Below are 14436 nucleotides of genomic sequence, written 5' to 3'. Positions count from 1 at the left end.
CGTACAAAATGATAATAACAAATACATTGAAAGCTAGGCATCAAATGGAATAATTTTGGCGTCCTCAATGGCTCTATTGATGTTTCAGTCGAAAAAGGCCCTCAGATCAAACGGTCGTAATTTCAATCAACTGATCAAAATAGTTTGAGAGACTGCAAAATCCAGTGTTTTCATATGTACCTTATTTTCACGACTATAAGGCGCACTTAAAAGTCTTACATTTTCTACAAAATAGACAGGGCGCCTTATAATCCAGTGCGCTTTATATATGGACCAATACTAAAATTGTTATCACGATAAAATAAAATAAATCAGTCGATAGGGTACACCATCCTCTACAGCTCTCACAACTACGGCAAGCAGCCCCCGACTCTACTGTTTTCCCCGTAGAAAAAGTACTGTGCAGTGACTGCTGGGATATATAGTTCTTTTGTCAATACACCAAGTATGACGGCGAGCACACTAATTTGGTGCTCGCCGTTATTCTGGCTGGATTTACAAAAAAACTCCTGCCACTAGATGTTGGCATGGACATCGACATCAACACAGCTTTACGAAGGGTGGCAGGCAGCGCCGGGCTAGTTATGCTGGCTACTAGCTAGCTACTATTTGCAAATGGATTGTGGCCGCCCGGCCGAACGTATAAAACTCAGCGTTTTCAATGACTCATTTGGACAATTGTTCAATTCGGACACAGAAAATGAGGACTTTGATGGATTTGTAGGTGATGATGACTTGAGTACATCGTAAAATGGCTAAATAAAGTACAACCGAACTCAGTTTTGCTTCCGTTGCCTTTTTAAAAACGTGTTTTTAGCGTGTGTTATGTTTAAGCTGGTGTATGTTTTGCCATGCCTGACTGCGTCTTTAAAAACGGTGCGTCCTGTGTGTGTGTAAAATACAGAAATAGCACTCGTTACTGACACTGCGCCTTTAAATGCGATGCGCTATACAGTCGTGAAAATACGGTAGTTTTTGAAATTTGCAAATTGAAAGTATTTGAAAAGCTTCTCATTGGCTGGCATTAACGTTGATAGCATAAATTGCAAACATCGCTCTCGGATTATGCTATTGAAATTCATAAGTGAAAAGTTCACTGAAAAATGAATAATATTCTTGATATGGTCATGTAAATAGTGTAAGTGATTACAGACATTTGTGCAGGAGTGATCCGACTTATGTGGTTTTTTGCTGTTCAATCAAAATTTGAAAAAAAAATCATTCTGATAGTTTTAGTCATCAAAACTAAGAATGGCTGTGGGAAAAAAAGCTCTGGCTTAGAGCTAAATAAAGCTCAATGCCTTAACGTTTGCATTTGAGGGGGACTAATCTTACCGCTGAGTAGAGTGACGACAGTCTTGATTCATACTCAACGACACAATTAATGACGACAGTGAAAGCTGGGGCAGCGAAAGATTTAAAGAGGGCGCAGAACTGAAATGAATGACCCACGCATTAATGAATAGTTGCTATCCCAAGGGGGGCTGAAAGTTTAATTATGCCAGAAGACTTTTACTGGGTGGCATAGAAACAAGCGTTGGCATGATGAGTTGGTGACGTCAACACGCAAACTCATGGGACTTCTACTAGGCCTGCTGGTGGGCGGAGGTGGTGGTGTGAAGCCAGCATGGAAGCAGACAATGGAATCAGCTTAATGAGAGGTATGAGAAGAAGTGCATGAATAAAAAAGATGACATATTTCATGTGTTTCATGGCCAGTGATCAGTTAACAATAGGGGAAAAATACTTGATTTCATTAATCACACGAAACATGGTAGGTCGAAGTATTTGGCATGTCTGTGTGTGTAGTTATTGAATTTTTTTTGTTACGTTTTCTTCCACTGTACTGGTACCGATTACCTCGATACAGTTGGTACTGTATTATCTGTTCTACTTTTGTGGACTTGACTGAAACAAAAACACTTTGGCTGAGAAGTCAAGCATCGAGCAATGTGGGGACTAAAATGGGGGGATTTTGTTTTTTACACTTGGATTGACAAGTATGATATGTATATCAGTTCATGAAGATGTTGCTGACATGTGATGTTGTGAAATGTAGTGATTATGACAGATTGTGACAGCAGATACTGTGCTACTTTTACAAAAACGCAGAAAATATTTAAGACCGAACAACAATGTGATGGACAGAACAGTTTGGCTACAAGGCCTGCCTGATAAATTATTAGTTTTTTAAATAAAATATGCACGTTATGGGGCATATGACCCACTCTCAATTTTGTACTCCATGATAAGTACAATGGTGGCCTGTCAGCCTCACAGTTCTGGGGTCGAGGGTTCATTCCTAGGTTGGTCCTCACTGTGTGGAGTTTGCATGTTCTCCCCGGGCTCACGTGGGTTTTCTTTGGGCACACCGGTTTCCTCCCACATCCCAAAAAACAGGCATGGGAGGCTAGTTAAACACTCTAAATGGCCCATAGCTGGCCACCGATTCAGGGTGTGCCCGTAGTTAGCTGGGATAGTCTCCAGCACCCCCCACGACCCGTGTGTGGATAATGATGGTTCATTAATGAACGAATAATAGGCAAAATGAGTTGACTCATCCATATATATTCTTTTCCGTTGAGGCATACGCCCTCTGCGGATTCCTATTGTCTTGTGATGTCATCATTTTTTGCGATAGCTGATGGCAAGATTGCATTCATTATTTTTTGGGTGAGAGTTCAATAGTTACTGGTCTGTGTGAGTTTTGACTATTTATTTTTTCATAATCTTTGACCAGCTTTTATCATTTGAGTGATAGTGGGACTTCAATACTTATTAGCTTTTCCAATGTAGAGAGCAGTACTATAGAACTTGCTTATATACTAGTAGCAAGAGTTTAGTTAATCAGCCATGGAAAAAGGTGAACATGCAGCCTGTTCCCACAGGGGTGAATAATGATCAGAGGTGCAAGGTCTTCCTATCAATAACCACTCAAATCAAGTCTCCAGGGTGAAAGTGCTAGAGCAGGGGTCTCAAACTTGCGGCCCGCGGGCCAACTGCGGCCCGCGGGACGATAATTTGCGGCCCCCGTCTTAATATGAAAGATCGATTATTTTTTTTTTTTTTAATTTTTTTTTTTTTTTTTTTTTTTTTTTTTTTTTTTTTTTTTTTTTTTTTTTTTTTTACACCACTTTCCCCATGATGGCGCCGTTTAAGTGGCAGCCAGTGGCAGTAGCTCTGTCCACTCATGTTTTACATGAAAAATTAGAGGGAACATTGACATGCACCTGCTTGTGGCAGGTGTGATACTGGTGTGCCGATAGCGAGCAATGATGATGTCGTGACCGGATGATTCGCCTAAAGATGTTTCGCCGACGGACGTTTGACAGACAGACAGGTCGTACTAGTATTTGTTAGTTTAATGATTAAATACAAATACTAGTATTTGTATTTAATCATTAAACGCTGTTTTCAGCTGGATTTGACCGAATTTGAGAGCATTTTGAGCCGTTTGGCGAATGGACGTCTATAGACGTTTTTTTGCCTCCATCGCGATATCATCCAGTATTTGTATTTAATCATTAAATGCTGTTTTAGCATGGATTTGACCCGATTGCTGTCATTTTACGGCTCGGTTCTGCTACATCTGCCTGCCCAAGAGTGCTTATTCCCGGACTGCCATTGATGGTAGACGAACATTGATTTTTACTATAATTTGGACAACACCGGCGGCGGGCCGGATTAAAAATCCTAACGGGCCGTATATGGCCCGCGGGCCGAGGTTGAAAAACTTGTACACACACGATCCGGCGGGGCGAGCGTTCGAATCCCGTTTCGGCGAAACCTCCGTTCGGCCGAATGAACGTTCGGTGGAACGTCCATTCGGCGACCTGCCCGTCTGTCAAACGTCCGTCGGCGAAACGTCTTTAGGCAAATCATCCGAGTACCGATGATGTCGCTCACACTGGTACTCAGTGCGCTCAGGGAGGTTGTCTTTCTGCTCAGACCAACAAAAAATTAGAGGGAACTTTGGTTCGGAGCTGAATGAACCAATCACGGTGAGGTATACGGCTCTGGAAGGCGGGACATCGGCCGGGCTGTCCAGTGCCTCGCTCACTCACTCATTCATTCCTCCAATCAGCTGGGCGGAGGAGAAGCCGTGAGGCCGATCACTCCGCTCGGCGCGCACACTCCTCCGCTGCTCTCAGCATAGAACTGAATGAGGCGCTATGATCCGTGATCCAGCCTGTGTCAGTGTCTGTAGCCATCTCCGCGATTGAAACGGAGAGCGAAAGTGCACATGCGCCACAAACCCGCGCGACTGAATGTGAAAGATCAACCCGAGACTCATTCCAAGTGGAAAAACATATTACAGAGCCCCAGAGATGTCTCTTTCAAAGCCTGCCGTGAAGAGAAAGGTCGGTGATGAGCACAGACAGTTTCAAGAAAAGTGGGGAGTGCAATATTTCTTTGTTGAACACAGGGGCACCCCAACGTGTCTCATTTACACTGAAAAAGTTGCGGTGCACAAGGAATACAATTTGAAACGTAATTGTACTATGAGACATGCTGAGGAGTACGAAAAATACCAGGGAGATGAGAGAGCCAACCAGGTTGCCAGTCTTAAAACACGTCTTCTGAGGCAACAGGATCTCTTCAAGAAGGCTACCAAAGACAGTAATGCAGCAGTCAAAGCTAGCTACGCCGTTTGTGAGTTGATTGATCCTGTGCTAAGTGATCCCAAATGGCTCATGGACTTGGCTTTTCTTGTTGATATCACACATGAGCTTAATGTACTGAACAAGAAGCTACAAGGCCAGGGGCAACTTGTCAGTGCTGCCTATGACAACGTGAGAGCATTCTGCACTAAACTTGTGTTATGGAAAGCCCAGCTCTCTCAGACAAACCTTTGCCATTTCCCAGCATGCAAGGCTCTCGTGGATGCAGGCACACCATTCAGTGGTGAGAAGTATGTTGAGGCCATTTCGAAGCTACAGGAGGAATTTGATCACAGATTTGCAGACTTCAAGACACACAAAGCCACATTTCAAATTTTTGCGGACCCCTTCTCCTTTGATGTGCAAGATGCCCATCCTGAGCTTCAAATGGAGCTCATTGACCTGCAGTGCAACTCTGCACTCAAAGCCAAGTTCAGGGAGGTGAGTGGAGAAGCAGACAAGCTTGGGCAATTTTTGAGAGAGTTGACCCCCAGCTTCCCTGAACTTTCCCGAAGGTTCAAGCGGACCATGTGCCTTTTTGGGAGCACATACTTGTGTGAGAAGCTCTTCTCCACCTTGAACTTCAATAAGTCCAAGTACAGGTCCAGACTTACTGATGAGCATCTTCAAGCTCTACTGAGGGTCTCCACTGCTTCCTCCCTCAAGCCAAATGTGACTATGTGAGAAGAAGCGCTGCCAGGTCTCTAGCAGCAAGGAGTAGGCAAAAGAAGCCGTGTTCAGAATATTTCATGTTCAATGTTCCATTCAAGTTCAGAAAGTTAAAGGTTAAAGAGCTGTTAATACAGACATTTGAAACGGAATAAAAATAATTCATTTTCTCTACTTAGCCAGCCAGTGTATATCTACTGTATGCTCATTAGTATTATTTGGTTTTATATTACTGATTGATTTATTTTTTATTCATCTTTAAGTTAATTTATTTAATTCATTATTTTTTGTTAAAAAATAAAGATATTTGATAACGTTGGAAAGTTTTATCAGTGCTTTTCTTGTGGAAATCCTGATGCGGCCCAGTCTCACCCAGACTCGGCCTCTAGCGGCCCCCAGGTAAATTGAGTTCGAGACCCCTGTGCTAGAGGAACAGCGACTACACAACAAACAAAAGAATGTAACAGCTAAGAGTTAGTCATGTTGAGCTAATTAATGACAAGAATTCTCATTTTTCTGCAGTATATATGCTGTTTCATGTTTCAATGGTTGAAGGGCGATAGACATCCAAAAATAGAAATACATATTTAAAAAATCTATTTAGATATAATAATTCAAAAATATTCTCAAATTTAAAAATTATTATTACTACATATATACCAATATTTTTTATGTTGAAAGTCATTTTAATATTTTTAAAAAGAGCGTACTTATTTATAAAATAAACAATTAAACATTCCATTACTTAAAAAAATAAATAAATTGCATTAAATACCTTTTCACAATTTTCATTTAAATTAGACCTACATTTAATAAGACCTCTTAATCCAAATGTATTGGATGTCTCTTGACTTTTAACAGCAGTCAATGAGATAACATAAAAGACATCACTAAAATGTCTTTGACACTGAATTACTTTTATTTGTGATTGCTTTACAAAGCCTTTTTTGATGCAAGATAGCAAAGATGTACTAATGTTTCAAGTAGACAGCCCATCCACGGTCATTTAACACAGATGCCTCTAAGAGTCAGGAAATCAAATTGTCTTCCTGAGTAATGAGGAGCAAGAGATAAGTTACTTAAAGCTTTGAAATCAGTAATCAGCCAGTTCATCGAGAGATTTATGGTCGAGTGCCTACTTCTAATAATTAGGCATCTGATCTGAGGAAAATAAATTAAGCACGAGTTCTCAGGGTGGCATCTAAATTCTGGCCTAGGGGAAAATCAGTGGCATGTTAATTAGCAAGTCAAAATGCCTGTCATTCTCACATCTCGACACATTATACAGCATTGAAGGGCGCAATCGTGGGTTGATACATGTCAAGGTTAAATATAGAACAAGGTGACAAAAGTTGCCAAATAGGATGACGAATGCGGGTGAATGGATTCAACATTAACAAAAAGCTCTCCGATTGACGAGAGGACTTGGAAGCGACTTGCAAAACGAGCGCTAGACACGAACAGGGTCGATCATTAAGCTCTTCATCTTCAGGCTCTAATAGATGAAGAGTGACAGCGACCCTCCGATCAATCAATCCTTATGTAATATTCTCCGGCCAATCCTGTGAAGCATTAATCAACGCTCACGGTCATACACAGCCACGAAACACATGCCACTTTCGTCCTCTGGATGTCAACAGTAATCCGATCTATTATTGCAAACATAATTAAGATGAACCAAAATAAATATACAGACCACGCTAATCCGTTATCACCTTAACACAGCAGATGGACTTTTGCGGTTTTACACCTGCATTACGTTTATACTTGTTGTTTTCAGTTTAGCCGCTATGCAAACTCCCAACACACCTCTCTGGTGCAAGCCTCGCCAGATCAATGACACAGCATGGGATTAGGTTTTTTAATTGCATGCTATGCTGAAGGGTGGGGGTTGTTTTAATGAGACCGATTCCCATTTTCTTCCTGACCTTTGAGACTCTGCCCTGCAGGTGTCCATCCTCTGACTTAAAAGAAATATATGATCTAGGAGGACTTCCCTCTAGAGGTCCCCAACCTATGTGAGTTCCTCTGCGGAGACTGACATTTGAACCTGAACACTTGTTTTGCTCAAACAATTTAAACAGGACCTACCGAATTTATCAATACTCTGCGGCATCTCATTGTTTTTTTAAAGTTTTTCAGTGCCATTCACGGTAATAGACAACCAACTATGTGGGTCCTTTCGTCATCTCGCTGTGAATTTAAAGTTCATCACTAGTAGACGTCTAATCCATTTGAACTGGGAGTATGAAATAATGTTCATTCCCTGGCAATCTTCCAACTTCAAATGGATTCGAGATCTATTGCGGTCTATACCAGCCAAAGAATTAATGGTCTCCTGTTTATTCTATGTATCACACCAGAGTGAAACTCAAGCCCTGGGGTCCAAAACTGGCCCACTGCATCATTGAATGTGGACTATGGATTTTTTTTGCTAAAATAAAAGTATATAAATTATTCTATATTGCCCACAGAAAGATCGAGGCCTACTATAACCTGAAAGGTGAGCCGATGTGCCTTAGGAATATCTAAATTGGAGACAAGATAGCTCAGGAGTTCATCAGTATTAATGGTGTTGTTGTTTCTCTTCACAAAGCTGAATAAAAACAATTAGATCCCTAATGGATTATAGTGTGGACAAATAGCATCACTCCCAGCTAAATGTGTCCAAAATAAACAGGCACACATACTTGTTTTCTAAAGGTAAGAATAACCTCACAGCAGAGGCTAATACTTCAGTAGATGCAACAACATTCATGAAATTGGATATCAAATTTGTAGTTCCTCTTATTAAATTGTGTATTTTATGCAGAGATTATCGTTCAAATCCATAGTCATCTAAGGATAATAAAAATATAGCGTGTACTTACAAGGGCTGGTACTAGAGACTAGCACACGGGTGGGCAAACTATTCCAGGAAAGGGGTTTTCGATCCAACCTATAGGAGGAAACCTTTCCACCAATCTGGTATCTTAGAAGTGCAATCAGTAGATTGCAGTCAGGTGCTTCTTGTTTTGTACAGAAATCTGATTGGTTAAAGTGGCTTTGCTGTCCTGTTTTTTGCCCATCCCTGGACTAGCAGTTCTTTTCTCTTAATATCCCTGGTCTTGACTTGAGTAAAGGGCAGCAGAAACATTTGTCAATCACACAAGTCTGTTTTAAAATGGTGCTAGCCCCCAACTTGACATTTACCGCGACAGGGACTACCAATATTAAAGCAGACAAAATAAAAGCTTAACGAGATGAGTGTAGACATGGCTGGCTCAATGCGAAGCTTGTATCATTCAAAGCTCATTTATTTTTAGATGAACTGCAATGTCACAAGAGATTGCTCCTTTAATTGAGCAATTCATTGAGCCTTTAAGCAAGTTGCCCATCATAATCCCTTCGACTAGCATTGATAGTGTTGGACAGAAATATGACTCAAGGTAAACAGCTGTAGCACCAAAAAACCCAGCAAAAAACATTGGCGCAAAATGACTAGCTGGCTTGCAAGATGCACAACATATTTCGGAATGAATACTACACGCTGAATAACCTGAGGCAACACTGACAAAGCATTTGATTTACTTGGGAAGCAGCATCTTTATACGTTTGTACAAAATACATATGCATGTGTGCTCAAAAGTACATGTCTTGGAATAGTTTTTGCCCCATTTCAATGTAGGCTTCCTTCTCCTGTGCAGACATCTGTTCTACAAGCTCCGGCCTCTGGCTCACTTCTCCATAAGAGAACGGTCGGCCTCCCACCATCACCACGGGCTCATCTCCCACCTCCTCAAAGTCATCGTCATCCTCCTCCTCCTCCGCAACTCGCACAGGAGCGGCAGCGGCTATGTGAGGGGGAGGAGCGGAGGGCGCCTCGTCGTCGGATTCGCTGGTGTCGCTCTCGGAGTCGCTCGCATTGGTAGTGGTGGATGCCAGCCCCCTGGCGGCGGCATTAGCTCCGCCTCCAGTTGGTCCCGGTACAGCTCGTTTCTCGTGGATAAGGAGGGCACGCATTACCTCCTCGTTTTCTTCGGACTGGCCAGCTCCAGGTTGACCGGCCCCGTCCTGGATGCCGGCCACATTGTCCCCACCTGTGAAAAAAAAGAAATAATATTATGCAAAGTCTATTGAAAAATGTAAGAAATCATTGGCTGCCTTTGTCGATGATAGACGTTCAGTTTGTTTGAAGGTCTACTAGTGATATATTTTTAAAAAACATTAACTTTTCTGATCGATAATAATTAACGAGCAAAGCTTGCTTATTCAGACACCAACCAAGCTCACAAATATTTCAAACTGAGCAAAGAAATTGTCTGATTGCGACGCGCTCTCGGCTATTGAACAATGTTAGTCACTATCATTACTTGACCGAAAGACCAGAGAATGGAAACTATGGCTACAAAATGAGAAACTGACATTAACGTAAGATGAGCAATAGAATAATGTATATAGACACGGTACAGTGTTAGCAAGTTTGCCAAACTAAAATATGTGAACGTATTCTCTCTATAGATGATAAAAAATAGCAGTAAAGCACAACATATACTATACCAGAAAATGGCCTTTATAAATGAAGGTCATACCTTCACTATAACATCGTTCTCAAGGTGGTCTAAAAAAAAGCTACACCGATGAATACCCATTGACTATTTGCATTTGTATTTATAGATATACTGGCCCTTGCCTTGTGAGTTTTTTAATTTATTACAAGAATCCGGGGAAAAAAACACACTTACGGTTCTTGAGCATGTCCATCTCGTTGTAAGCTCCCTGCACGGTGCTCTGTGTTAACCAGACAGGCCTCTCCTTGGTTGCCGTGGCCTCACTCGCTTGCTTCTGTAGGTCATCCTGCGCCTCCATATTGATGACAACATTTTGGGTGTAAAGGTCAGCGTAGGATGAGCCTTTGTTGGACCAGGCTTCCCGGTGTGGTCCACTCGCAGCGTTAGCCGCAGCCGCCGCGTTGCGTTCACGACTAAAATAAAGATCCACGTTAGTGGCTTTCTGCTGCTAAGTCATATCCCCAGGACTTGAGGGCCCACATGACGATCGATGTGGCAGAAACTGACCTCTGCTTGAGAGCAGGGATCTCTGTGGGTTCAGGCTCCAACAGATCGTGAGACAAGTTCACATCCTCTGTCTCACGGAGAAGCACATAAATGGGCTCTATCTGTTCATTAAAACGTGCCACCAATGTCCTGGCATCAGGACACACTGATTCATCTTCTTCTACTTCCGTCTGACAGAATGTGCAACGGAATGTACCTGTGTGAAGACCCTTATAAGAATTGACTAGGAACCATGAGATCCCTACTCTAAAACCCAGTATTTAGTCTGTTTCCAAAGTAGTAACATTATATGCCAAAAGTTGTTTTTCATTAATTGAATACTGTACTATTGAATTGATACTTAATATTTGGATAAAAGTGCATTGTGGTAATTGGAATGGAATGAGCACAAACAGTGCCTTTTCTCAAAGTCAATGCCAAGATAAACTTCTGATCAATCAAATGTGATTGAAACGAAAGCTTTCAGCTCCAATACGAAGATATTAATGTTCAAATGACTTAAAAGGAGAAGGTGTTACAACGATTTATCTTCATTCATTCATTTTCTGAACCGCGTTTCCATGCGGGGGTGCTGGAGCCTATCCTAGCTAACAACGGGCACCAGGCAGGGGATACCCTGAATCGGTGGCCAACCAATCACAGGGCATAAGAAGACGGACAACCATTCATGCTCACACTCATCCCTAGCAATTTAGAGTGTTTAACCAGGCTACCGTGCAAGTTATAGGGATGTGGGAGGATATCAGAGTACCCAAGGAAAACCCACGCAAGCCCCGAGAGAACATGCAAACTCCACATAGTGAGGACCGAGCTGGGATCAAATCCCCAACCACAGAACTGTGAGGCCTACACACTATTTGGCCGCCGGGCCGCCTGGAAATGTATATGTCACATTTTAATGTAACAAAAGTAATGAGGAATATTTACAAATACATCAAAAATCAAGCTTATACTTTTGAACACTGGATTGTAAATCCTTTCTGGCCATTTACAACCTGAAGTTCCTTCTGTTTAGTCTTCATAAAATTCATTGCAAGCTCAATCGCATTCAGGTCGGGTGATTGACCTGGCCTCCTGACAAAACTACGACTTTTAATTGCTTAATAAAATATGTTTCCTTTCACACAATGCATCCGGTCATTGCTCATCTGCACTATGGTGTGTCATCCAATGAGTTTGAAAGTATTTGGCTGAATATGAGCAGATGACATTATTCAAAACTGTTCAGAAATCATCCTGTGTCGTATCATCAATGAATACAAGATAATCAGTTTCCATAGTCATACCACCATGTATCAACACAATTTTCATCTATTTGGCTCTAAATGTCACAGCAATGGATGAAATGAAACATTGTGAAATAAATAGTTTATATGCATGTTTTCCAATTTTAAAAGTATCAGAGTTTGGCTTGTCTTTTTTATTTTATATACCTAAAGGATTGCAAATGTGTTTCACTTTAATGATACCACAGACTGACCCAAGGCCACCCCACAAGTACTGTAGTTTAATCCACAGTGCATCTTTTTTCCTCGAGGGGGTATGCTATGAACACTGCATTGCGCAGCTAAGGGGTTTGGGACCTTGTATACACATCCTCTTCTTCCTGTAAGAGGCCATCTGCTTCCCGTGCTGATTTCACTGTCAATAATGGGACCTGTTCCAGCATTAGCGCAATCCCCGTGTCTACTTTGTGTGTCGCCGTTTGTGTGAAACAAAGCCGAAAAAAGCCATTCAGACTGAAAAACTGTGATCACAGTATATCAAATAAACATCTTATATTCTGTGAAGAATGCACAGTAAGATGTTTAGCCTAATTCTCAATTCAAAGGAGTAATGTATCGAAGAGTTAGTGGCTGAGCCAGTAATGACTTTCTATCAACTTTGTAATGCTTTATATGAATTATAAAGTGTCCCGCAAAGTCATATTTTCACTTTATTAAACTGTTTCACTGATATTTAACTTTAAAGAAGAACAGTACTTGAGAAAATCTCTAAATCCTCTGTTCTCTCTGTACCATTCGACAAAATGTTCACGTTTCACATTTTATTTGATAAAATGTAATCTAATCTAGCAGTTGCTAGTTTTAAATGACAACTAAAAAATAATTTTAAAGCTAGTACTACATTGCTTCCACGAGCCTCACTTTAAAATATATTACATTTAGAATCTGCAAATGAATTATGGCCATTAAAGGTAAATTGAATTATACCTAAACTCTAGTTTGTTATGATAAGCAGTTTTGTGGATGTGTAGATTTTACTGAAATTGCCACATGCAGTATCATGTTGTAACTGAGTAGCCATTCAAAGTTGTATTACAGCAGGGATTACACCCAATTTATAGAAAATGTAACTGCATAACAATGTCAGGATTAACAAATCACAAATATTTATGACGATTTTGTTACAGGATTAGTTTAAACCAAATGAACCAATGGATTTGCAAAAGCCAAAAAACAATTTAAATACTGTGTACAGTCACTGGTGCAGAGGAAAGCTAATTACATATTTGACATATTTTTCAGTCACTCAACATTGTCTAATTATGTGAGCAGTAATGTGCAAGTCCAATAATTCTTAAATAATATCTCTCTAACATGTAAAATCGGTTATGCAGTTTATTTGAGAAACTAGACACAGTTAAAATATAGATGACCAAATAAGTGACTTACTTGAGTTAGGTTAATTTTTTATCTTACCTGTCATGGGGTCAAATAGCTGATTGGCTTCTAAATCAGTGAAAGTAGAAAAGCAGCAGGGACATCGGAATGAGGCACGGTTGGTGGAATCTCGTTCATCCGTCTCTATACGTCGTCTCATGTGATCCAGTTTGTACTTGACCACATTCACCAAAACTCTGTCAGGAATGAATCGACAATTTTACCCCAAAGCATACAGTGAAGTAAAAATCGCGTTTAATTCTGTAGCCACTAATGATATGCATCCTTTTGAGGTGCACACTGTGAACTTAAGTTGTTGATGAAATTGCCATTTTCCTTGTTTTAAAACACGCTTACATTGCAAAAGAAAGTGTATATTTATATTTTGTCAGACTGATAAAGATCTATGGCGTTTACCTATATTTTAATGGATAAAAAATAATATATATGAAAAGTAACGAGTGATCACAAGGGAGAAATCACCTATAATTGATGAAGTAGTAGTTATGTCGCGTCGTCTTTCCATCCGGGGCCGTCTCTACTCTCATACGACACTTGACAAACTTATCAGCTTTCAAGGTGTTGAGTACAGAGCGCAGTTGTTTCCGGTCAAACTTAAGCAGCTCCAGCATGTCTTCCTCACGGACGCACGGGTTGCGAATGAGCACATCCAAGGCCAAGGCGTGCTCGACCCCGTAGAAACCCCTCACTACCATCTTGGCGAGACGCTTCAAGGCAGCGGGGACCTCGGTCAAGAGTTCTGGCTCCATCATCTTGTGCTATGGAAGAACGTGGTCCAAAGGATGAGGGGCAATGATTATGTTAAAAAAAAATCTAACAATTGACACGTATGCTGTAATCATCCATACAATTCAGTTAAAGTATTGTCTTGTTTTTTTTGTGTGTGATTTTTTTTCAACATATCCTTATCACAACTTGAATGTAAATAGTAATCAATCATATAATTGATAGTATATTAACAAGCCACTTTGAGGCGCTATTAGCATGTTAATTTGTTTGAAATCGATACATTTCAAGATTTTTATTTTAAATGAAACCAAACAACACTGCATTTAAGTTACATAGTAGCCACAATATTTGGGGTATATTATAACCTGGGTAAATTAAACGATAGCATATAAAATAATGATATTGATGGAGAACACTGATGAGTGTGCTTTCTCACGAGTTCAACTTACCTGTAAAAGTCCGTAAAAGTCTAAATATACACAAAATCTGTCCTCTGGCGCCTTTCTCGCTTCAGAGTAATTACAACATCATTGAAAATAAACACGGGAATAGCTAAATTTTAGGTTTGATGCTGGTTAAATTTAATAGCACGCACCCTGTTTCTGATTTGAGAAGCTACTCCGGAAAGACAACGCA

General features: G+C 40.7%; 2 protein-coding genes across 2 annotated transcripts in view; both read right to left on the bottom strand.

Moving 5' to 3' along the window:
• Positions 1-8260, bottom strand: part of stxbp5l (syntaxin binding protein 5L) — a 121352-nt gene extending 113092 nt beyond the window's left edge. The window contains exon 1 of the mRNA XM_077617588.1: positions 8201-8260. The gene's annotated coding sequence lies outside the window, so the exon portion shown is untranslated. The remainder of the gene's footprint in view (positions 1-8200) is intronic.
• Positions 8261-8593: 333 nt separating this feature from the next.
• On the bottom strand, positions 8594-14435 carry gtf2e1 (general transcription factor IIE, polypeptide 1, alpha). Its single transcript, XM_077617832.1, has 6 exons — positions 14250-14435; positions 13534-13829; positions 13090-13247; positions 10388-10583; positions 10055-10293; positions 8594-9409 (listed from the first exon to the last, which is right to left on the bottom strand). The coding sequence occupies exons 2-6, from the start codon at positions 13821-13823 to the stop codon at positions 8952-8954; spliced, it is 1341 nt and encodes a 446-aa protein (XP_077473958.1). The 5' UTR covers positions 13824-13829; positions 14250-14435; the 3' UTR covers positions 8594-8951.
• Position 14436: the final 1 nt, after the last annotated feature.

The sequence above is a fragment of the Stigmatopora argus genome, chromosome 13 (assembly GCF_051989625.1).
Source record: "Stigmatopora argus isolate UIUO_Sarg chromosome 13, RoL_Sarg_1.0, whole genome shotgun sequence".
NCBI classification, from domain to species: domain Eukaryota; kingdom Metazoa; phylum Chordata; class Actinopteri; order Syngnathiformes; family Syngnathidae; genus Stigmatopora; species Stigmatopora argus.
This window is presented reverse-complemented; position numbering and strand designations above follow the sequence as displayed.